Source organism: Orbicella faveolata, unplaced genomic scaffold, assembly GCF_042242905.1.
Source record: "Orbicella faveolata isolate gen_17 unplaced genomic scaffold, um_ofav_v1 contig_27, whole genome shotgun sequence".
NCBI lineage: Eukaryota > Metazoa > Cnidaria > Anthozoa > Scleractinia > Merulinidae > Orbicella > Orbicella faveolata.
In genome coordinates, this window is record NW_028301555.1 from 2,238,985 (window position 1) to 2,265,133 (window position 26,149).

Consider the following 26,149-nt stretch of genomic DNA (forward strand, 5'->3'; position numbering starts at 1 on the left):
TAGTTTTCAGTAGTTTTGAATAAGGAATTTCGCTTAATGAATGCGAAACATTCAGCAGCTGCTAATTAATCCCTTGCGGAAATTATGTCAGCTATGTGTCCGCGATGTTTGACATTCCCGTGACAACTTGATAATCAGCAGCAGGTCAAGGGAAAAAACAACATAATTCCACCTTGCACAAGTCTTCTGGCATTTTTCGATGTCCGTCATTTCCAGACTTTCTTAGAAAACAGTGCAAATCTAAGATTGCGTATCTAAGTGGGTTGGGGGGGGGGGGGGGGGGGGGACCTAGGTATATATGACGTCACATCCACCACAAATGATGTCCTCTTGTAGAGTAAGCTGTTCAATAATAGAACGAAACTGCGGTACATCATTTCCCCCCACCACCATCCCCTACCGCCGTAGTGGTGGGAAATTGCTTATACGTCCGAGGGATAACACTTTCGAAATAACGAAATTGTAGTATATTAAATACAAAAAAGATCCCGATTGAATTTCGCCTACCTTATATAAGGTGCACGACAAGTCATCGTTACTGCTATCAGAGTCACTGAGACCTGAAACTTGGGGTAACGCCGGAACATCATCCGTGCACACAAGCACTTCAGCGTTACATTGCTCCTAAGCGCAAAGACAGTAAAAAATGTTCGAAGTTAGGACTATAGGCCAGTAATACCTTTTCCAACAAATAAAGCCAAATCTTAAATACATCGATATTTTCATTGCGAAAATCATATCAGCCTTAACGTGCTCACTAGGATAAACTTCTCTATTGGATAAACTGTGTGGATGACTCCTAAGCGACAACAGCTTGGTAAAATCAACTAGCAGTGTATACTCGTTCAAATTTAATTCCTTGTTTTTCTTGTATTTTACGTTACAGATTTCATGTCTATTGTTCTACTTAACAAATACTCCTAATACGCTAACTGTTGTACCTCATTTCTTTGCGAACACGTTTGCTCCTCATCTGTTTCACTGCCATTATTCATATCAGTACAATCGCCAGTGTCATTGTGTTTTTTTGCTGAAAAAGAAAACATTAATAAAGTACGGGAATATCTAGCTTATAACTGTACAGAAACACGGACAACAGGCGCAAAGGCTGAAGGACATTCCTGAGGTTAACCCATAAACTTCTATCCTCTTTCAGGAGTATTTTTTTTATTTTTTATTTCAGGATGGGCTTCGTACATATAGATGGGAATCGATGTGTCATAAATGTTTGTATTCATGAGCATAAAATGAGACAACATGACCTTATCACTCCGTCGATAAATGACCATCAGAAGTCTTACTCTATATTCCAATGAAAAATAAGGGCTATATAATCAGGAATGACAACCCTTGAAATAATATCCGGGAGAGACAATTATGTGGGGCTTTCTTTCGTCTTTTTTTTTTGGGGGGGGGGGGGGGGCGTGGGGCGTGGGGCGGACGGTGTGTTTTAATAATTTTACGGCCATACTCGATTAAACAAGCATGCAGGCGCTATACAACGAACATTGCACTATGCGCATAGTCAATTCCGCGACCCATCTGATGTCAAAGTTGATGAATACTCAAGACGATCTTAGTGTTTAAACGTACCTTTTCGCCGCGTGCAGTTTTCTGATGGTGCTTTTTTACGCTCTCTTTATCCGTACGGGGACGCTGTTCGGTTTGCTGGAAAGAAGGGAAGAAATGCTTTGATGAAAAGTAATGTGGGGCGTGGGGCGGACGGTGTTTTTTAATAATTTTACGGCCATACTCGATTAAACAAGCCTACAGGCGCTATACAACGACCATTGCACTATGTGCATAGTTAATTCCGCGAACCATCTGATGTCAAAGTTGATGAATACTCAAGACGATCTTAGTGTTTAAACGTACCTTTTCTCCGCGTGCAGTTTTCTGACGGTGCTTTTTTACGCTCTCTTCATCCGTACGGGGACGCTGTTCGGTTTGCTGGAAAGAAGGGAAGAAATGTCACTAAGAAGAAATGTCACTAAGATCTCCATTGGTATTTGGTACTGTGGAGATCTTTCGCATCAACGTTTATTTATTGCTCTACTAAACAGTAACCCAGATATTCAGGATGCTGAGTCGTACCTTTGCTTTGTCTAGTAGTCCTGCATTTCTTTCCTTTTCTCCGTGTGTTTTGCTTTGCTCTGCGTTCATGCGAGAACTGTCGCCAATGCCGTTTTGGTTCTTTCGCTGAAATGAAGGCCAAAAAGTTAAGGAGGGCGAGCGTAGAACTCGGAAGCCTTACACCAATGAATGACTTTATCATATGTTGCTATACTAAATACATTTTTTTCTTCCTGCTTATATTCTAAAACTTAAGCATTACTCCTTACCCTTCTATCCTGGTTATGTGCAGTAGGGTACACTTCTTCAGCAACTGGTTTAGAAAAACTTTACAAATGAAGTATAAATTAGAAGTTTGTCAGACAAACGCCCATATTATGAAATTGACCACGTTGAGTCTCCCCTATAGAGCCAAGCCTCAAGGAGGAGTCTCTTGTGGTAATCCCTCACCCTGTCGACAATGGTGGCATGATGGAAATCCATGTAAGGTATCACGCCAATAACAAAAGCGAGGCAAATTTGCGTCCAAACGAAAGCGAGGCAAATGCAGAACACACAAAATCTCGATTTTTCTTAGCTACACAAGATTAAGGTTGCCTTCTCCTGTCGTCGAACGCAATAAGTTAACGTCATTTGCAAGAGACAAAAGCACATAAGGGATTGAAACGTGTAAAGCGCGCTCACAGTGTTGGAATATTCAGTTTTGCCAAATACCATATTTGGAAACACGAAGAGTTTGTACGCGAATACTTTTTTTACAATTACTGAGCGATTTCTCGCCCGCTAATTGGCTAATTTTTATTGTCAATAAGAGTACAGACGGATGAAATTTGAAAGCTGACGAAATCAGCGAAAGTTTTGTCAAACATATCAGCACTGATTCAGCGCTGCAATCTTGATAAGGCGAGAATCATACCACAAATTTGTGTCATAATATTGTCAAAGTTTGTTGTAGATCCACTCGCCTAGCGGCTCGTGGTTCTTCACACGCAACAACATTTTCGGTTTCGCGGTAAGTTACTTGAATTTCCACCTGAACGCTGTAAATTAACCGAAAAAAGAGAACTCATTAAGTGTATCCAAGATAAGTTTTCTAGACTATTGAATGGCAACGAAACAAAAGAATTTAATCGAATTTAACTTTATACAACCAAGCTTATTCAAAAACAAGATTAAACAAGATTGCGCCATTAAGCGCGACCTAGCGTGCGCTGTGAATTTAAAAAAAAAATTGATTTTTTTTCCTGATACTCCAAATATGGTACTATAAATGGCAACAAATGTGTAAACGCTTTGTACAATACGAATTATAGGGAGTTACACATTTCAACCCTTATGGGTTTCTGCAAGAGATTAATAACGAGTCCACTTACTTTGCATCCAGTGTAACGACTGCTAATGATTGAGCTGTGGTTGGATTCACTCCGCCGTGGTAAAGTCTCTGCCAAAGCCACACACAGATAGAAATCCAAACCTCAGGGGTGTTTTCATTCCCTCTAAGAACGAGGCCATTTCCATTTCCGAAGGGGGGCGCAACTGGATGCGTGTCGATGACAAAGGGTTTGCCGTTATGACAACCAATGGTCAGTACAAATGGATCACTTGCATAAATTGCAACGAAGCGCTCAGTACCAAGAACACAAAGTTTCCTGAAAAGGTTTTCTCTTCCTTCATAAGTAAATACCCCGTCTGCATAGGGCAGTTCCTCGGAGAATTCCAACGGGTATTTGATAATCTGCTGTTGCTTAAGAATTTCATATGCTTCTAGGGCATCGTAGGTTTTTCCCAGGTCGCGGTGCTCATTTATTCTCTCTGGTAAAGACAAAATGGTCAACTCCACGGCTTTTGGTAAATTTTCAAAAAATTCCTCCGTTTCTGATTCGTATAAGATGCTTTCTGCAATACCAATCGAGAGGAAAGCACACGCGTTTGTCGCATCATTCACTGGCATTATCTCCGACTGTAAGGACTCTACATCTCCTTCGAGTTTGCCGGCTAACCTTTGATCAAACTCTTCAAGAGCAGTTGCCTGGCTAACCCTTAGGTTAACAACCTGCACGTCCCTCGAGAATCTATCTTGTCTCCTTGCTAAAATCTGGGCTGCCTCTTGCAGGGGCAATCTTTCCTTTCGGGCAAAATTAGTGCAACCCCTGTAAACTTTCTCTAACTCGCACCAAACTGTAGCACGATCAATGGCGTATTTTTCGTCTTGTAATGGAAGCTTTTGTTTCTGTAAAAGAGAGACGATGAATTCTTTCAACTTTTCTTGACTGCTTACACCTCCTTCAGATCGCACTTCCATGATGTAGGGGGTTTTAAGGCTGGGGTTAAGCATCGAAAAAATTATCATGCCTAGGGCCCAAATGTCTGCCAGCATGAGATCGGCAATGGACGCACTCGGTATGATGTTCTCTTTCACCAGAAGCTCTGGTGCCATATAAACCACTGTCCCCCGATCAATGGTGGTGGTCTTAGTTGAAAGGACTGCCTGGGTTTGAATGAAGAGAGATCTACTTTCACCGAAATCAGTGAGCTTGCAGGCAATAGGCCTTGCTTGATAAATCTGTTGGAATTCTTCTGTATCCACAGACAACGAGCTGTAATGTTGATTACTTACTAAAATGTTCGCCGTTTTTAGGTCTCTGTGGGCTATCCCTTTGCCGTGAAGGTAAGCTAGGCCATCGATTATCTCCGTAGCTGCATGATTAACAACTTCATGAAATCCGGCGCAGTTGTGCTCACTTATCTTTAAAAGGAAATCAGAGAGTGCGCTAACACGTACCTCTGGACCGGAGAGTTTAAAGTCAAAATACACGTACTCCAGCATTACGGCTGGCGGCTGATGGCAAACTGACATGAATTTAACAACATTGCGATGATTTAGGCCATTCAATAGAGCCACTTCTTTTGAAAAGATTTTCTTTTCTTCTGAATCCAGGGCATTCAACATTTTTTTGATAATTACCGTCTCTGATGTGTCCTTTCCTGGCGCGTGGTAATCGGTAGTATAAACATCGCCAAATAATCCGTGGCCAACACGATCTTTAAGAAGCAATTTGTTGCAGTCAAACCGCGGTATCCCGTCATTATGAGGTTCAGGATCCCTTGTCAGAAGTTGAGGAAGATTAAACTTCCGAAAATTCGCCATCGTTGTTCAACGCTAGGTCATATTTTAAAAAGCGGCAGCCTACGATCAAGCGTTCTTTGTTATCGCCGCCGGAAGAATGAAAAGATCGACTAATGAAAAGTCCTCAAATTGGACTTTTTAATGGAGGTGTGATTTCCGCTGGGGAGCAAGTTTTTGTTAGCTTTAAATACATCTCGAGAGATTTTTTCTTTAAAATACCCAAAGATAAACCAAAATTAAGTCGTTTATAGCAAGGGTTGTTTAAAGACGCAAGTTCAAGCCCGATTTTTTGGACTGACACATCTTCGAACTTTCTCGAAATCTGTGTTTTAACAAATCTTTACACGTGATTGGAAACAGACACAACGGAACTCCAGGCGTCAAAACTCAAAGGATTTAAGGTTCGTGTTTAAAATAAATTATTTGGACACCTTTACATCTCTATACCTTTTCTACGAGACGTTAAGTGTTCAAATTGAGCGGATAAAAAGAACGGCTAAGTAGTTTTTCGAGTTTCAGATGTGAATAAATTACCGCGCCAATAGCCAGGCTACCTCGCCAAAAAAGAACATAGCTTTATCTGATGGCATCGCAATTGAAAGGTACCTTATAAGGAGGCGTCAAACGAGTCGTCAAAAATATATATCCCTGACATGTACCAGGCATTTTTTCCTTCCAATGGTAACTAAGGTGACTCAAAGCCACTTTTGGGCCGTCACGCGTCACGCAAAGATCCTTTCCCTGATTACGGCTGCTCGATATTTTTTTCCATCTTAACAAATGTGCATGACTTTTTATTTAAACTAGAAGCATATGATCGATAATTTTTTGGGATTTGCACAACCCCCCCCCCCCCCCCCATCAAAAATCTAATGGTCCACCCCTAACAGAAAACGCCTGATCGTGTGAGATCGAAATTTGGAAAAGAGTTTTGGGGTCTTAAAGAGCGTTTGAGCGAGGGTCTTCGTTTTGTAGTTTGACCCGGCCTAAACTACAAAACGAAGACCCCGTCGGTTTGCGTCTTTTGGCGTCTTAAAGAGCTTTTGAGCGAGGGTCTTCGTTTTGTAGTTTGACCCGGCCTAAACTACAAAGCGAAGACCCCGTCGGTTTCGCGTCTTTTGGCGTCTTAAAGAGCGTTTGAGCGAGGGTCTTCGTTTTGTAGTTTGACCCGACCTAAACTACAAAACGAAGACCCAGTCGGTTTCGCGTCTTTTGGCGTCTTAAAGAGCGTTTGAGCGAGGGTCTTCGTTTTGTAGTTTGACCCGACCTAAACTACAAAACGAAGACCCCGTCGGTTTCGCGTGTGATAGCGTCCGATAAAGTACTTAAGCCTGATTATCGATGATTATAACTGCCTTGAGTTTGAAAGGCCTAAAATTATATGAGCTCTTCGTTTTTCGGTCTTCGGTCTTCGATCTTCGGTCTTCGGTCTTCGTTTTGTAGACACCCTGATAAACAGTACAATCTGAAAGTACCGCTCAATAGCTTTCAATGTAATGGTCACACACTAGGGTTTCATTGTTGACCTAGAAGTTAAAACCACTTTATACAGCAAAATAAACAGTACCACATGAAAGTACTACTTAGTAGCTTTCATTTCAAAGGTTGTACACTTGGGTTTCATGACAAACTCAAAAGTTGTATGGAACCTAATTGTAAAGCGTTAACAAACATACCCCATGAAAGTACTGCTCTGCTTTCATCCATAGACTGAAAATACTACAAATATTAATTGAATCGACAAGTTTTGCTTGTGATATTCAAGGATTAAATGTTTTGCTCGATTTATATTCTTTCCAACAGTCCTTGGAAACCACAACTACAACACAGTCAGCAATTAAATCCAGTGGATTGTGAATCATCGGAGCGTTGTAACAGTTACTCGGCTTTAATGTCACAATCTTCATGTTATACATGCAAACGCAAACAAAACACGCGAGTTGGGCTACGAAAGACAGTTTAGTAGGACAACCTATATACTGCCTGGGACGGGCGGGGATGAGTAAAATACAATTGTACGAGTCGCCGATCGCGCGACCTCGAGGAGAATATGATACGCGTAAAGATAGGTGCGGCCGAAATACGATCTAAGAATACAATCCATTAAACCTAATTGACTAATATTAATTTTTACTTAGTGTCACAGTCTTCATATTATACACGCAAACGCAAACAAAACACGCGAGTTGGGCTACGAAAGACAGTTTAATAGGACAACCTATATACTGCCCAAAGAGAAGGTTGGCCCAAACTAATAAATAATAATAAAGTTAATTAAGGCAAGTAAGTAGGACTTGCATACACATAGGGAACATTTGGCGGTTTAGCCAGAGTTTCTGAAATCGAAATGACAGAGTTCAGTGGAGTACGAATTTAACGTTGATAACAGTCCGAGGACCAGCGCCCGATGGTTTTGATGAGATGGTCTGGAATGCCAGCGTTGGCAGCGGAAGTGGGGCACCCAATTCGGAAGCTGTGCCCACCGAAGAGGGTGGGGTCGATTCCCAGCAGGCGGAGACGTGAAGAAGAGAATGATAAGAGACATGGGTGGGTTAGGGGGGAGCCGTCTTGTAGTGCGAACAGAGGGGTGGTATTGTAGTCGTGTGAGTTTGGGTTATAATGGCGTATTAGCGTTTGAAGGCAGCAGACAGGGCAGATGTCGCTTTTGCTGTGTCCAGAGAGGAGAGTGTCCGATCTCCGAAACTGATCCGTCTTCGAAGTTTTAAGCCTGAGGGCGATAAACTCGGTATCATCGGGCGAGGTACGAAATTGAACATCGGCAAGAGTAAGGTGCCGATCGGGACGGAAATCTTTTGGGTGTAAGACGGTAAACTCGCAACACCTGAGCAGGAAAAAATGCGCGGTGACCATGGCGGACCACTTTACGTAATCGTCATGAGAGCTGAGGGAAATGAATTGCTTCATGTCGCCGAGCAGTTCGATGGTGATAGCTAGCTTCTGCTTGGCTGTGATCCCGTGTAATCTGCTTATTCCCCGGACAGTCTGACGAAGTTGCAGTGTGTCGTCTAGTGGGATGGGATAGCCGTGGGCAATATGAAGGGCGCGTATGGCAGAGAGATACACGGGTATAGATTGCGGGTGAATTCTGCTCGCTAGCTCGGTGACGAAAAGCATCAGCGTCTGCTCGGAGGCTGGGAACGGAGAAAGGTCCAGCCGGGAACTAAAGGCGAGGTACTGGCGTTGAGGGGCGCTGTAAGTTCGTTGCGTGGAGTCGGCGAGGCCGTGGGTGAAATACTGCTTTGCTTTCACTTGAAGTGTTTCCAGTTGATGACTGGGATGGGTGTAGGATGTTGGTCTGCCTGTGGTACGAGGTGATGAAACCTGTTAAGCTGGAAGCGAGATAAAGCGTCAGCAATACAATTCTGGGAGCCTGGGATGTGCACGGCCGAAATCTCAATACAGTTATTCGCACACACGAAGAACATGTAGCGTAGGGGGGCCATTATGTGTGGGCATTTGCTGGAGCCCTTTCGGATGATCGTAACGATTGTTTCATTGTTACAGTGAAACATCAGGCGTTTCCCACACAGAGAGGGGGCCCATGCAGAGAGTGCGGCCGTGATGGCGTACAGTTCTTTGAAGGCAATAGAAAGGCGAACAGGGACCTGGCATGCATTAAACGTACTACGGAACCAGGCACCATTAAAGAACGCGCCAAAGGAGCGTTCGCAGGCGTCAGTGAACAGGTGACAAGATAGGTTGGTGGACCAGAAATCATCGTAGAAGAGCGACTTGCCATTCCACTGAGGAAGGAAGGTAGACCACCAACGGATGTCCTGTTTGCTCTGACGGGTGAGACGTATGTGGTGTGACGGAGAGCGGGGCTTGCTGAGAAAATCGACGAGACGACGCATGAAAGTGCGACCAGGGCGACACACATTGCAAATAAAGTCCAGGGTGCCGAGAAGCGATTGAAGCTGGCGTTTGGTGCAATGAGACCGACCCTCCCATGCGGCCAGGAGAGCAAGGGTATCATTTAGACGTGATGCCTCGATCCGTGTCTCTTGACGAATGGAGTCGATTTCTATGCCCAGTAGGGTAAGGCAAGTCGACGGGTACACAAATTTAGAAGGGTTAAGGGTAAAGCCGAGGTCAACGCAAGTTTGTGTCATAATTTCCAGGTTTCGAGCACATGGTGAGGTGGCGGAGTCACATGTGAAAAACTCATCCATATAGTTCCAGACAGGATCCGCCCCTCAGTCGTGCATAATGAAATTGAGGGCGTCAGCATAGCGGAGAAATTGAGAGGGTGCACTACGATCGCCGAACGGGAGGAAGAGGTTAACAAAATAGCCGGTTGTCAGTTCACCATTGACTTAGATTGGCCAGGTGGAGCCGAGGAGCCCAGTCCACTGGGCGGACCAAGATATGCCGGTAGGCATCCGATAAATCCAGTTTAGCCATCATGGCTCCGTGGCCAGCTTGCTTGAGGAGAGAGATGGCCCGATCGAGAGTGTCATATTGGCAACGGAAACGTTCCGCTGGGATAAAATCGTTAACAGAATGGCCCCGTGGCCACGAGAGGTCGTGGATGACCCGGTATTTCAGAGGATTCGAGCGCTTTTTGGGTACAACGCCCATCGGCGATCCGACAAAGTTGCGAGTTGGAGGAGAAAGGAATGGACCGGCCAAGCGATTGAGGTCGAGTTCCCGGTGTAATTCTTTGATGATGCGTTCGCTGGCGTCCAGCGCAGAGGGGTGATTGCGGTAGGATTGAAATATTGTCGGTCCACTGTAGCCAAGTTCTACTCCGTGCGTGATGTCGTGAAGGAGCGCCTCGACGAAGGCGTTGTCCGGATGTTTGACGAGTGCTGCACTCCACTTGGCTACAGAGAATGGGGACCAGGGTTCAGGCAGATTGTGTGCAATCTGCCAGGGCGTGGTGCCCTCGGCAGGCTTTGCATACGTGTGCTCGTTTGCACCCTGTGCCCAGATTGCAGGCGTGCCGTTGGAACAGGTTGCACCCTTCGCGGTTGTCGTGGAACCACTTTTCCAGCTTCCATGGTTGGGCAGGACGATAGGTTCCTTGTGGGTTCGAAGGACCCTTTTTCTGCGCCAGCGTCTCCAATGCGGAGGCCGGGAGAAAGGGACATTCCCTGGTCTCGTGATCAAAAGATATACAACAGAAACATTGCTTGGCGTCCTTTCTTAGGGCAGTGGCGTCAAGTGTGGTCGTGTACAAGGATTGGTCGAGAATATCGAAGCGCCGGCCCCCTTTTCTAGCGGATTCCTGCGACAGGTCTCAAAAACCGCTGAGCATGCGCATTCAGTTCCCGCCGTCAAATGTTTCAAAATGGCGGACGACGAATAAGATTTCGCCACGTAATTCAGCCTTTCATCAGGCTGCTCATACATTTATTCAAACTTCGATAATCGGTTGAATTACGCCTTCGACGTTTCTAGTTTGCCTTGGCATTGTGTTTAGTGAGATCGGCGGTCATTTTCTACAGAATATTCACCCTTACCTGGTTTCCCCTTGTGCTAACGTTCGCTACTGGTGGAAGAGAAACTGGACTCTGATTTTCTCGTTTGTTAAGACGGCCCAGTGTTTGTTAAGCTTGAGATTTGGACTACGTTATCGTTGTTTCTTCCGCAAGGAAATATCAAAAATGACTTTTTTTTCGTTTCCATGGTTTTGAGAAAACACTTCCCAAAGGCATTATATGGTTGTAAACCGAAAGGAGCAGCTCAATGACGCTCTTTAACGATGAATAATGGCTGGATTAATGGCAATCTGACGACAAGACCTCGTCCGAGCGGATGCAAAAAGTGACTCTGTGAGTGGAGACAAGTTGTTTTCTCATTAGGCGTTCCTTTCGTGTTAAATACCATCATGATTGTAATTCCCATCATTTAATGAATGCTCTATTGTAGTGTATTGCACGCCTCTCTTTGTTCATGTGAAATAAAACAGGATTTTTTCAGAATATCAAGATGGAGTTGTAGTCTTTCTTCTCAGCGCCACGGTTAGCTCTCGAATTTTTCCCGCCATTTCAAGGTGCACCCGCTTTGAAAAATTTAGCTTACCTAACTTAAAAAAAAGGCAACTGGATTTCTTTTACATCTTGTCTTACTTTTTGTGGAATCAATAATATGCGCCAAGGGACAACGGGCCCTTCGATGCGGTAAAAAGGATTACTCGATCAGATCGCTGTTAATGAAATCAATTATGGGAAGGGTATTTTTCTGTTCTTTCGGCCAAATGAAAATTCACGGAAAAGTATTAAACGAGACAACTTGTTGCTTTCCGCAAAGTTCCGCTGGTGATACCTGTTCAGGGAGGCTGACTAAAGTACCCGAACACCTCATTACAGTGTTCGAGAGCCTGGACCACAGCGATTCAGCTTTCTTTAAACCCGAGCATTTGCAACAAACACTTAAGTTTAAGTTAATTAAAGCAGACGCACAGGAGCGAATAGTTTGCAGCAAACATTATATTTCGCCGAAATAGGTAGGTACATAAGCTTATATTTAAGCTTACTTCTCAGTGTTAAAAATAATCGTACACCGTAGTAGGATGCAAGGTTGGTAGCATAAGCACTTCACTGGCTTCTAATCAGGGCATTGTAATGGTTTCTTTTATTTTTGAAGCAATAAAGAAAAATTGTCTTGCACCATACAATACCTGCGTTTACTTTACGGAGCATCCCTAAAAAGGGCTTTCCAGCCTCAGTACCAAAAGTTTAACATACAGATAATGCTTTTCTAGTTGACACAACTCTACCTAAAAGACTCAACTTATTCATTTTTAATAGAAACAGACAGCCAGATTTATAAAGCACTCCTGGGTCAATGTGTGATCCAAGTATTGTTGGAATATAAAACCTAAAAAACAATATTTAGGATTTAAAATGAAAAAAAAATTACTTCATGAATCTGAATGTCAGAAAAAAAATGTATCATTCAATGAAAACGTCTGAAAGATAATAAAAGGATGAAAAAATACCAATCATTATCAAATCTGGTTTCCCGACAGGTAAACAGGTATAGCATCAAAATAATTACATTAGACCTTTTAAATTATTCAGCAGAATGCCAACTTAAATGTCGCCAGATTACAACATGAAAGCATACTCAATGTAGTTGAGGAGCTTGAACAAGTCAGTGCAAAGTTACTGGAGAAACCACAAAGTAACTAAAACCCTATTTTGACTGGCAAGTTGTGCATCACCAGTCTCTGCCCCAATCATTCCATTCCAGTGAAAAGAAAAATTGTGACCAAACATGTAAATTTAATTTCTTATTTGAAATTGAAAACACACAAATAAGTCAGTTTTTGCAAAATCCAAAACAGGCTGCAGTTTGAGAATGGGAGCATAAAAAACCTCTCCACCTAGGGTCAACCATCACTCTGTAGTCAAGGCTCATTACAAATTTTCACTACCGGTATATTTGAGCATGCATCAGCGCTAATAAACAACAAAAGGGCTGAAGTGCTAACCCATGTTTAATGAAGGTATCAAGATAATATTATCCTCAACTGTTAATACAGGTAGAAATTAAAGGAGCACAGTTACAGTATTTTGAGTTATTTTGGCCACATACAAAATAACCTTTAAATGGTAGGAAATCTGAAAATAACAGTTTAATAAGATAGAAAAACACCAAAGAGATAATGAGAAACCATAAAGGAACAAGGATGGCTAAGGATGGAGAAGATTAACATGGATTACAAACAACAAATTTGAAAAATTGAGGCTAAACTTCTCAATATGTGCAAACCGTAACTGAGCTCCTTTAAAATGTTGTGAACATTTGTAGCATAACCAGAATTTGGCAAACATGTTCAGCAGTTTCACAAAGCACTGACCAAGCACTATACACAAGGGTGGTAAACACCTCTATGATCTGACTGAAATGGAAGCTTTCTGTGATCAGCATGCTGCTGGACTTTTTGGTCAGTTGCAAAATACATGTATCTACAGTAGTTCAGAGACAAAATGTTTACTTAGTATTTTATCATGGATATCTGGCATAACATCTTTGTGTGTGTGTGTGTGTGTGTGTGTGTGTGTGTGTGTGTGTGTGTGTGTGTGTGTGTGCTAGAAAAACTCTCCCATCCAGAGGGCAAATGGCTCAAATCTCAAAATGAAAGGAGCCAGTCACAGTTCACTGATGTGTACATGGTTTTTGGGTTCAGCTGCCACCCACAGCTATTACTTAACTATGAAAAGACCTCGGTCAACAGACAAGAAGACAGAAGTACAAAAACAAAATTTGTTTAATAAGGGAGGCGATAAACGTGAGATCACATGTTGCCAATAATCATCAACTGGAATTAAATTAGTCAGTCTACGCCAGCAATTTTTTTGTATTTCCACTTTGTGCCCTACTTAGAAAACAGAAAAATTTGTCACGGATCATAACAAAATTATTGTCCAATCAATGATCGTAGACAGAAGATGAGTCTACTTTGCATTAATACAAGGAGGTAATACCAATAAGAGTTATGATAGAAGTTTCAGTGTTACTGTATACTCTGAGAGCAGAAATGTACAGTGTTTCACCCAAACTTTGCAGAATAAAAAGTTCACGCTCTTCATCAAGGAAGACACTTTTTGGCATGCCAAGCACTATCTGGTCCACAAGTTCCATAACAAGTACCACTTGGCATATGTGCACTGCAGTTGTGGATGTACAAAGTCACAACAAAATGGAAGTAGTTGATTTGGGAGATGATATCACTAAGAGTCACCGCAATGTTCACGTGACCATGGAGGGTGGTACAGTCCGCCCTTGTCAACGGGGTATTGACATTCAGCATCTCCTTGGTTTTCTATCCGTTGAAAGAGGCAATTATTACTACCAAAACTTCCTTCAACATCTCCCTCTGCAATTCAAAGAGTTCAACTGGTCAAATGCTGAAAAAAGTTTTAAGGAATGAAAGTAATCTACATTTGTATAAAATGCAGTGTGCTTTAAGAATTTAGCAGGACATAGGACATGAAATGGTTTGTGCTGCTAAGGTGTGGCACATAATTTTCAGAACCACCTTGAAGTTTTCACAGGGAAAAAGATTGAAATCCTTCCCTCTAATTTTAGAAGGTAGCTAATTTTGTAACTGTGTAGGAAAACGAAATTTTCAAAAGAAGAGGCTTTAGAAGCAATAAATTGCCTCAAAACTGTAACAAAATCATTCAACCTGTGGTAAATTGTTGAAATTAACTCAAGAAAAAATTTTAAAAAATTGCCAAAATAATTATGGTTAATAATCTCCTGGTTTTTTCCGTTTGCGAATTCCTAAGTAATGAAGACATTGCATGGTTAGGTGCTATGGCCACTGGTATGGAGTTTTATCGAAAGGTGGAAACATTACAAACATGTATTGTGAAGTGGTGAACTATTATTTTTGACAGTTGTACAATGTAAGTTATTAATGACCTTCTTAACTGTGTGTATACAGAATTCTGCTTGCCAATTTCTTATTCTTGACTTTTACTTTATGAGCTGCGGTGTATACCAATGACAGTTCAGCATGAAGAAAACAAAAACAGTGGAGATGAAGACGACGACGAACCAGAAGAAAGCTCAAATAGAGAATCAGAGAATCGAGGGGATGACAAGTTCGATGATCGATTACAGGAAAACGATTGATGACATCAAAGCAAGCAAAATTTGCGGAGCGCTTCTGAATTTACATACCCTGGTCCCAGAGATTTTTCTTGATTTATCTCCGCACGAGAGAGCTACGAGAGAGCCACGAAGTGGTGAAAACACGAGTCGCGAAGCGGCGAGAAAGAAAAACGAGGTTTTTCTTTCTCGCCACTTCGCGACTCGTGTTCGCCGCTTCGCGAAAAGAAAAATCAAGAAAAACCTCTGGGACCAGGGTGGAATTTAAAAGGAAACGAATTCACCAGAGATCCTTCCATTATACACAAATCCCAAACAGAAACCAGTGCAAGGATGTAGCAGAATTTCGCGCCGAGTTTGCTGTGCTCCTCCAAGCGCAGGCTAACATCGTCGTTGTCGGCAAACATCAACTGCAATCCATTGATTTTATGCTCATCCTCGACAGCCCAGTCTTTCTTCATAAATAACCATTAATAAAACTGCAAATATACTGACAAACTAGCCAAGCAAAAAGCACCAACTTGTGGTGAAAAGAGCACAATCAAGCGCAGTTCACACAAACCAAAAACCAAAGTTGTGAACTTATATATTTCACATGTAAGGTTGTTTCAACCATCAATGCCGTCATTGTCATGACTATGTGTCATCTAGAACGTTCAGGCAGCATTTTGATCTTTACAACGACAAAGAAAGTGGTACATGGTGCATTAATTTTTTTTTGATCTGAATTCGAAAGTAGCTCATGGGGTTTTGTACACCGCTGAACGGCTATCCTCCTTTGGTTATAACCTGTCCAACAATTGTTTTTGCGGTTTTCACATGGAGTCCTCTGAACATCTCTTCTTTTCGTGTCCTCTCATCCAGAGTGGCATTGGCTTTGTTCAATCTCTGCTCTTTCGGGCCTCCCCCTTGGCTCCCTCCATAACTGTGCGACACATGCTCTTTGGTTTTAGCAGCGACGAGCTTCTTTGTGTTCCTCGGGTCTTCTCCTACTTACTGAATCTTTGTAAGTTTTTAGTCTGGTGCCAGCGGAACGACTATCGCTTCCGCTCAGTACCACCCAGTGCTCTAAGGCTCCTGGCCTGTCTCAAGTCTAGGGCAAATTTCTATTTGCCTCTGTACTTCAAGCGTTTCCTCTCCCAGCGGCGTCGTCGCCTCTTCCATCGTCAATGGGGCGCTAATGGCGTCTTTGGCCGTGTCTCTGGCGTTTCCTTTAAACTAAGTTTTTAAGTGCCTGGTTTTATCTAGTACTTTTTGGCTCTTCGTTTTTATCACATCTATTGAAGTCTTTGGTCTGTTTCCCTAGTCCTGGTCGCCTTTGTTGGATGTACTGAGCTAGTATATTTTTAACCAGTCTTTCTTTTCTCACTTTTATTGCATGGGCTAAAGTTTTTAAACCGTGTCTACTGTCTTTTGTCTCTTTATGGTGGGGCGGGGTTCGACTCCCCGGCGAAGTTGGCGAGCCGGCCTCGTATGAGGGTGCTCCCCCTCCTTGGCGGTACTTTTTCATCTATGCCTCTATGGTCTGTGGACATTGCACTGCGTCCATCATACGGCCTTAAATACCAAAAAAACTTCTATTTTGGCGCTATTTCAACATATTTCGGCGGGAAAGTGCGGCAGCAGTGACTAGTGCCAAGCTCGAAACTAAATTGTTTCCTACTCCATGGAAAACAAACAAGCCGATAGAACCCCGTTTAAATGGAGAGAGAACACCGCTAGCGAGCGTCGTCGTATGCGAAACGAAAGAAAGAAGAGGAAACGGCTTCAGAAGAGAAAAGCAAATGATCATAGTAAGCTCGAAGCGAACGCAGTCATCGAGGGTCTCGCCGAACGATTACATAAAGAATTGGAGCAAAACCAGCGACTTCTTTTCCTTGCACGGAAATACTATTTAAAATGGAAGACAAACAAAGATTTGTTACTTCGGGAGAACGGCGGAAGGGTGCCCCAATCGGCCTGTCTATACGGGACGGGAACAAAGGTAATTCCTAATTAAAAGTTGAACTTTTCCTTTTCTTTTCAAATACGTTCTGTGTTATTTAATTTAAGTTGCAATATATATGTTCTTGCGGTATGTAAAGGGTTAAAATTTGCATTGAATTTTTCATTAAGGTGTGGGATAACAGAAAAACACCTCCTGCACTTTTCCATCTGATGAAATAGTAAAAGAATAGCAAAACAGAACATTTGTCACAAACCTCTTTCTCTTAAAGTGGCTCAGAAGAGTTTCCTTATTTCTTGATACTATGTGATGGATCGATGCTACAACACTGTTTCATTTTTGAAAATGGTATCAAACAAATGTCCATTGTTCAACAAGTGTTGATAATTTTTATACTATTAAAGGTTTCCATAGCAACACTAAAGTATCTAAGAAACACCATTAATTTAGGCTTAATCTACCCGTAGCTCTGGAACGAGTTCTGTGACCTCCATTTTTCATCATCGAATTTTAATTGGCATATCAAGATTCATCTGATTTGGTGGCCTTTTGGCTTAGTTTATGCACAATTGGGCATAAGTTTAAATATATGCACAAGGAAGGTGTCAAAGTCATTTAAAGTCATCAAGATAATGACAACACATGAAGTTTATAGACAGTGCCAGTAGTAGACTTGAGCAATTTTGTCCAGAGATAAGGGCTCTGGAAGACACACTTTTAGAGAATTCTATTGATATTAAACAATATTTTAAGAAAAAGAAGGGGGGAGGGAAGGTTGCAGCCCCCTAGCAGCACCTCAGTCTGAATCTGCCCATGAGCACAATAAGGTGGCATGGGGAAGTATAGTTCTACAATATTATCAATAAAGCTACTGAGTATCACTTTTAAGTTGGTTAGTTCAGTGACATGTTTTTGTGTGCCTGTGTTTTAGATGTTTTCCTTGGGGGGCACAGCAGTTAATCCCAATGTTTCTGAAATTGAGTGGCATCACTTAATGTCCACAAAAGATAAAGATGGCCATGAAATAAAGGTTCAACTTGGACAAGGTGTTTTCGGTCAGTGTGTGAAGAAGTACTACAAGGACATTCCAGTAGCTGTCAAAGTATTTAATCATCTCTCCTCCTCTCAGGATGTCAGAAATGAAGCTACTACTATGGCACAATGCTCGTATGCATCAATACCTCATTTGTTTGGTGTAAGTTTTACTCAAAAACCCTACTTTCTTGTGTCATATTTTATGGTCTTGGCAATTCTCCTTGTACTTTGCATCGTGCCCTACATAGTAAATCCATGTCTCTCTCAAAGTCCTCTGCAGGAAAGATCACACTGTAACTGTGTGAAGCTTTGGAGCATTTACAATCAAAAAGGCTTCTGCATAGAGATATTAAGAGTGACAACATTCTTGTTACGGCAGTAAACAATACATACCATACAATGCTCATTGATTTTGGAAAGGCTGTTTTGTTGTCCGATGCCCGTTCTAAACAGAAGTCCATGACTGCTCACGAGCAAGAAGAGTGAAAAAAAAAAACACCGACACATAGCACCAGAAATAGTTCTTGGCCAGACATCATCTTTCGCTTTGGACATGTTTTCACTTGGGATAGTCATGGCAGATGTCAGTGGCAAAATCAATGTGGAAAGCTATTTTATGGAAGGGCAAAGAAAGTGCCTGCGACAGGATCCAAAATGTAGATGAACTATTTCATTTCTTCTCTCACAGCTCAAAGCAAATGTGTAACTTTACCAACAATAACTAGAAACTCTTTCTGTTCAAAGGATATCAAATTTCTATGTAGAAAAAGAAATCAATGTAAAGTTTACCTGTGCATACCTATGTTTACCTATGAATTCTTCGACTGAATCAATTAAAAGGTCATATGTAGAACAAGAGTTAAAAATTCCGTTTGTAAAGCAAATGGTTGGAAATTTTGCGGAAATTAGTTCTAAAATAAAATGTAAACCAAAAAGGTCTGAACAGCTAAGCTTCAAGTGAATACATACAATATCTTGCAATTCAAATTCTTTTTTTTGTAGCTGGCAGCGAGGGCTGTTTATGAAAAGTCTGTCGAAAGGAAAACTCAAAATCAGGGTTGCAGATAGCTGCTAACAAAACGGTTCCTCCATTTGTTGTTAATAGTATTTCCAGCTGGTTTTCAAATAGTGGTCATTTTAGGGAGCCCCCCATCTAGATGTGGTCATCTATAGCTCAGGTCAGTGAAAACTAAAACCACTGAAAATTGGTATTTATGACTAGAAGTTTCTTGAATTGATAATCATCAGAAATAAATTACCGGTATACAGTGTATTGCGACCCTGATATTGTGAAATCTAAAGAACAATATCTTACAATTTTTTTTTGTCATTGACAAAGTGACTGAAGCAAGGCACCCTAATTCCACTTGTCAGCAAACAATGATCATACAGTGATCCAACAGCTATCCAGTATGTAGGTTTTTATTTCTAGTTTATGGACCAGGGTAGGTACTGTATGCGTACCACTTGTTAGCAAACTGTTGTTGTGAATTTAATGAAGATGTAAATACAGGCAATGATCTGACTACTGGACCTTTGTCCAGTGGATTTGCTTGGGTCTGTGTACTTAAGTCAACTCTTTCCTTTAAAACTTCTAGTTTTAATACTTGGACTTGATTCAGAATTGGGACTACTACCCTGTTCTCAAACAGCTGAGAAACTTACAAGACCAGCAGGATGCATCATAACCCATCTTTTTTGTTTCACTGATTTGATTTTATTCTCTTAGTAAACCTCACAACCATTTAACTTCAGTATTGAATGTAAGCATTGCAATCACAAAAAAAAAGCTTTTTAAAGCCCTACAACTCACACAACCCGAAGAAACTGGCTACTGTTTCAATATAATTCTAATCTTGTCAGAGTTCCTTGAACCCACTAAAGATGAACAAGTTCAGGTTTCAAGTGAATTAGCCCTGTATGCTGTTTTTCTTTTGTGCTGAATGGTTTGTGGTACCTTTTCCAGCAGTATTAGATCAGAATCCTTTTCAGTGGGAATTATTAAATAGGAACAACTTAAAATCAGGGTTGCAAAAAAGCATATAATATTTATTTACTTGTGAATTTTTAGCCCTAAGCATTAACACTCGACATTTACAAAATACAAAGTAATTTCCCCATTTGTTGTAGTGTTCACTGTTGGGTTTTCAAAATGTGGTCATTTTTAGTAATCCTACCATCAAGATGTGGTCATCTTAAGCTGGGCAGTGAAAACTACAACTGAAAATTGGCAGTAATGACTAAAATTTTCTCGAATTTATAATCATTGAGAATTCATACAAAATATCACAACCCTAATTTTGGGAAATTCCAAGAAATTAATTTGCTTGCCCTCATATCATCATGGCAGAAGACTGAGGTGGGGTGTCCTGTTTCGTCTTGTCAACATTCAATGATCCGATTTTCAGTTTTTAATAAAGCTGATCGGTTAAGCTGTAATCAACAATAAAATTCCCAAAATGGCATAACCTAACAGTAACCTAACAGATCTCTCTTTGATGAGTTCATTTAAGCTAAGGCTGGAGTTAACTCAATTCTCTTTAAAAAGTTATGGAGGATATTACATGCCTGCTTGTGGATATGAATTTTACCTTCTCGTGTTCAACTCGATATCTCACGAGTGAGCGCGCATGTAATATTCTGTTTATTATATAAACATACTAATAACGACGTTTCTGACCATTTTCCGAAGATTTCCGGACACTTTTCCGAAGATTTCCGAAGATTTTCAAAAATTGATCCGAAGTCTAGACGAACGTTTCCGAACATTTTCCGAACATTGTCGAAGATAACCGAAGATTTCCGAGGAGGGACCGATGATGTTTCGATCATAAAGCAACACATCTGGGTACTTTTTAAGAAATTATATAGCTACAGCAGTGGCAATCTTAAGACTTGTGAAAACAACATGTTATTTTCACTTGTGACGATATCATGTTTACGAGCAAAAGCTCACCTGGTATTTCACTGGTGTTTATATAATAATAATATTTAATTAATGAAAATGGACAGCTGGTAGGGAAAGGGGGGAATGGCAACAACCTCTGCACAATTATCATCATCATTTATTCACGGTTACAAACATCAGGCGTCATTAAAAAAATAATGTTGATTATGATGATGAAGCATTCCATCAGAAGTCATACGCAACAACAAGAAAGGCATATTCCAGGCGTTCAAATAATAAACAGGTGCGAAAGTACAGCGGCACGAAAAAAGTGAGCTAAATTAAAGAGAGACGGACTCTGGAAGTAGGCTCCTTTGTAGCCATTTTTGGGATGGGGAAGGCAAATTCCCCCCCCCCCCCCCCCCGAATAAACTACTGCTCTGCCAAATTTCCTTCAAAACGAATTTATACTTATGCTTATGGACCTTTCCTCATTGAAGTAATAGAAATTGGATTTCATTTGGTTTTCCTTGCAATTGTGAACGTCTCCTAATTTCATCATGGTATAAGTACTGGCGATTGCGGCGAGAGCTTGCTGTTTCAAAGGGAATATCTCACAATGTAAAATTGATCTGCAGCGAAAGAGAAAGCGCATGCCGAACTGCAAATGTAATTTCAACTAGGAAAAGACAATGGCTTGAACAATTATAAGTCAAATTAGCGTTTAAATTTAACATTGTTCGTACCGCAGCATTTTTCTTAGACTTAAGAAAATTAGTGATTCCGTAGGGGGCATTGAGCATTGAAGGACTCCAAATTGCATGATCGCTTTTGAGATCGCCTGTGGTATTTTTTTTTTTGTCTTGGAACACTACTTGCCATTTCTTTCTATTTTTAACTCCAAAAGGGTTAAGAGTAGTATTTTGATCATTGGACAAGGGAAATATAAGCTTAACCTTGTATATAGTGACCTCAAAAAGGGTCGCCACGGGACATTGTTTTGGCTTTTTTTCGGGCAAGAGCAAACTACCCTTTCTACTACTCACCGTTAATACAATAAAACACTCACCATAAACTTAATCTTGCATTGTTTTCTCTTAACCTTCAGGGAAAAAGTCTTTTATTCTCTTCATTTCTCCAAAAGACGAACAATGATCGACCAGCATGTTTAGTGTGTTTTCCTTTAGACTTGGCCGAGCAGGAATGATAACAAAATAATCACTTCAATTAAATTAGGGATAACAATAAAATATTGCGCCTGATAGGTCAGTAAGTTCATAAGATGCTTAAAAAAATTAAGTAATAATAATAGTAGTCATAATAATAATAATAATAATAATAATAATAATAATAATAATAATAATAAAAACACTCGAATATTGGCATTAAAATACCGCACATGGAATGGCCTCTGGCCTCCAGTGTCAAAAGAAAACCCTGCTCCTGAGTAATTGTAATGTAACAGTTGGGATTGTAAATTTACCACAAGCTACACCAGTCAAATGTCTAGCAAATGTCATCATGCACAACAGTTTTGTCCGTAAACCAAACGTTATGTAAGTCACCATATTTGCCCCATGGTAAATATGAATAAATATATTGCAAATGTGCAAATTTAGTATACAGTTAAATTTATAGCAATTTATAATTTTTGCTCTTACGGCAAATGCAATTAAACCACATGCGAATGTCCTTTTTTGCAACATTTTTGGCCTACATTTGCAGATACGGTCAAACTGCCATCTTTGCAAAGAGAGTAAATTTGAGCAAATTTTTAGAAATGTTGATGGTTTGCACACGTAGCAAATTTAATGAAAATTTGAATCAAGCCTTTTCATTTACTCCACATTTGCACATAAATTCCTATGAAACAAATAAACAAGTTTTACCACGCTTTACCCCCCAGTGCAAATTAAGTCCAAATTTAGAGCTCCAAATTTACCACACATTTGCTCAACTCGCAAACATGAGTAAATCCATCCTCGTCCCCAGTGCTACTCGTCTTAAAATGTCGTTGACGAGTAGCTCTGGATACACCCAAAATTTCGAATTTTTTCATTGGCTGACAAAAAATGAATGCGCAGCAGAAGTGAAAATTACAAAGCTCTACGCATTCCATTTTACTTCCGGCTTGAATGGCGGCACCTTCGCACAGTTGCCACAGGCGCGCTTTACGAAAAAAAAGCAAAACAAATGGTGACCATTCCCGATCGATCCGTAGGAATCGTAAAAGTTTCCACGTAACCAAAGAAGTACATTGCCTACAACGATGTAATTCTCGATCGTAATCATCGTCCTTTGTTGTAGCAGCCGAGAAGGTGGGAAGAAGCGTTTAAAACTCTGAGAATCAACCAGCTAATACAACAATTACTTTGTCGCTGACCATACCCCAAGAAATCATAAAATTAAATTCGAATCGGCAGTGGGTTTCAAAAAACGTTTGTCTTCCTTTATGAAAAGCTCAAAAGGAAACTTAGAGCCTGGTGAAAAGACAAAGAAATATTACTGTTGCTGAGCAAATGTGGCACTGGAAATCCGAAGGTGAGTTTTCTCTCTCTGAAAGATCAAGCAGATCAGATTCTAGCAGTCCAAAATGTATTGAATGATATGAAATTGCCCAAATGAGTCAAAGGTCCGTGTTATAATACTCTGCTATGTACTTGGATGATGTAGCAAATGGTCTGAACATGAAATTTGGTTTGCTTCTTCCTCAGATTGTTATGTATGTATCTGTTACTACGTGTACGTGTTAAGAAGGTTCTGCTGTTATAGATGTATATAATATCTGTTTTTTAGCTCCTCTCTCTTTAATTATTGAGACCTCCCCTATAGTCTCCCCCCAAAAAAACACGAACAAACCTTTTGTGGTCAGGCAAGAGTTTAGTTTGCTTTAGAGCCTCCACCCAATTTTTTTTTTTTTTTAATAATTTACTTGTGGAAATGATGAGTAAAGGAAAATAAACATATATAACCATAGCTGAAATTTGAGGCCCTTTCCTCTCTCCCCACTTTAGTTAGGAAGCAACTGCAATTAGCAAAACTTTATTCCTTCACAATAACATTAATCAGTAAATAACAATAATTTATCATCAATGCAAATAACTGTGAACAAATATGGAGGCAATAATTATTATTCATATAACTGATGAACGAATCATCAGACTAGCGGGTTTCCAAATGTAATGTGGAAAGTGTACTAAAAACAAATCAAACATAGGTGTACAGAGTTACATTAATATCCCCATAAGAAAAATATCATAATCTTTTGGTTAGCCTTTGAAAGATCATTTATTTCCTGCCATTATTTACTATTCTTTGTTAATTTTCAGACCATAATAGTGCTACATAAATTCTTCGAAGGATAACAATATATGGATAATTCAAATCGGAATGTTACTCTTGCAGTTCAATAAATAATACTGAAAAAAAGGAGATGGAGATAAAACCATCGTGTAATGAACACTATATCGAGGCTTCTCTAATTAAGTGAGTAATCTTAACTCTTTCTGATTCGCCAATTTGTTGCTTAGCAATTACGTCATCAGTTTTTACACGTGGACGTATATAGATAGTGTTAGCGGCATATTCCCGCCAGTAGTTCAAGTTTCAGTTATCGTGCGTGCACAGTACGTGTTTTCAAGTAAATTAAGTTTTAAGCTACCTTGACTATTTAGAGTGCAAGCGGGAACCGATGTGTAAGTACAAACTATTTTCTACGCTTGCTTTTTAGTATAAGTTTCAAGTTTTGACGTTTTTTAACCTTAAGTACCTTTAGTCTCGGTTTTTTTTATACAACAGCCTATCGTACTAAGCCCAACACTTGGCAGAGCCCCAGTTTTCAAAGTTTTTATTTCATCTTGTTTTTAGCGATAGATCTTTATAGTTCACACTTCCCCTAGCTTAGGTTTCTATTTAGCAACTTTCCTATAAGAATCTCTGGTAATTCAGTTAAGTCCTTTCCTTGCTAGTAAATTCCCACATCGCTTTCAGTGGCGCTCACGCAAGCACGTTTTTATCGCATCGTACAATTTTATTGCTTTCAAGTTTTTAGAGTGTTACCATTTATTGTATTAGGACAGTTAGCAGTATGCGTATCTGCTTGGGATCACTGATGATTTTAATTGTATCTTTACTGGGAAGTTTGACTGGAAGTATTGTCATATCGCAGTTATGATTGGAATGTTCGCTATTATTGTTTCGTGACTCTTGTCATCTTGTAATCTTCTATTATCTAGTAATTAGTTTATTCATTACATTATATTTCAGTTTACGTTCGATTATCGTCAATTAAATCACCGTCAATCACAGCTGATTTTCCGTGATCTCTGGCTTTATTCGATTAGTAAAGCATCTCCCACACACGCTAGTCTCATCGCGACAAGTTGTCTAGCAAGTGACAATTCAGCCTTTCAACAGTCGCTGTGAACCTGACGTTACACATCGTTAATAGTAAAGCTATGTGGTTGATGTTCTGATCAACCACAAGAAGTAGAAAGTATGCATTCGAGATTTGTTGTTGTACATGGTCGAATAACAGGCTGAAGAGCCTTATTATTAACATGAAGTAACACGAATATTGCATTATTTCCCATTCATTTTGCTCATCCAGTTTCCTAAAAAAAAAATTCTTCCATAATGTGCACTGTGGCACACCAATATGAATCACTCCCTTCACACCAGGCACCTCACATGTATACCAATGCCAAATACTAATTTTATAGTTACATCATTTTGGCTGTTTTATATTTTTGGTAACACCATGTACTCATATGGGAATACTGAAATAAATTGTTGTTATTGTTGTTGTTGAAAGCACCCAAAAGATTAAGCTTTATATAAGCTGCTTGAAAGGTATGAAATGAACAAAAAAAATTATATCAACAAAAGCAGTGGGGGTTGGGGGAGAAAATGGTGGGAATAGCCCTATATCTAGTTTTGTGATGTCTCCAGTCACAGAAGCTCAGGTGACCAGGCTTTTCTCAAGCCTGAATGTACAAAAATCATCATTAGATGTTCCAAATAAGCTAATTAAAATTGCTGCAGAGCCATTATGGAAGCCCCCAGCAGACATATATAACCACTCAATAACAACTGGCATAGGACTTTTATTTTTTTTTTCACTGCATTTACCTTACCATGGTAGTAACCACTTCAAAAGCCAATTTCTACCCTATACCCCAGTTACCACACACATACTTTTTTTTTTCCTTTCCATAGCCATATGCAAAATAGATTTCTCTTCTCATATTTATTTAATTATAATACTGATGTAAATTAATTCTGTAAATAATGCACAATAAAAGTTGATTGATTGATTTAATTTGACAGTTAAATGATTGTGTAAGACCCTTTTTTGTAAAGAAAAAAAATAGAACAGAATGGGGTTACTTGAAAAAATGAGGGCACGATATATCATATGAAAGTGAGCACCTTTATTACATTCCTTGCACGGAAAGATGAGCCAAACTCCAATACAACAAAACTCTGCCGA

General features: G+C 40.3%; 2 protein-coding genes and 2 pseudogenes across 4 annotated transcripts in view; 2 read left to right on the forward strand and 2 right to left on the reverse strand.

The window, feature by feature from the left end:
* The window catches only part of LOC110051350 (uncharacterized), a 434,502-nt gene that overhangs the window by 218,954 nt on the left and 189,399 nt on the right, over positions 1–26,149 (forward strand). The gene's annotated exons all lie outside the window — the stretch shown is intronic.
* Positions 366–5,418, reverse strand: LOC110058542 (uncharacterized). The gene is made up of 7 exons (XM_089297004.1): positions 3,447–5,418; positions 2,343–2,400; positions 2,095–2,199; positions 1,876–1,950; positions 1,590–1,668; positions 942–1,030; positions 366–624 (listed from the first exon to the last, which is right to left on the reverse strand). The coding sequence occupies exons 1-7, from the start codon at positions 5,219–5,221 to the stop codon at positions 397–399; spliced, it is 2,409 nt and encodes an 802-aa protein (XP_089153130.1). The 5' UTR covers positions 5,222–5,418; the 3' UTR covers positions 366–396.
* On the reverse strand, positions 8,467–15,252 carry LOC149107123 (uncharacterized; annotated as a pseudogene).
* Positions 16,458–18,477, forward strand: LOC110066898 (LIM domain kinase 1-like; annotated as a pseudogene).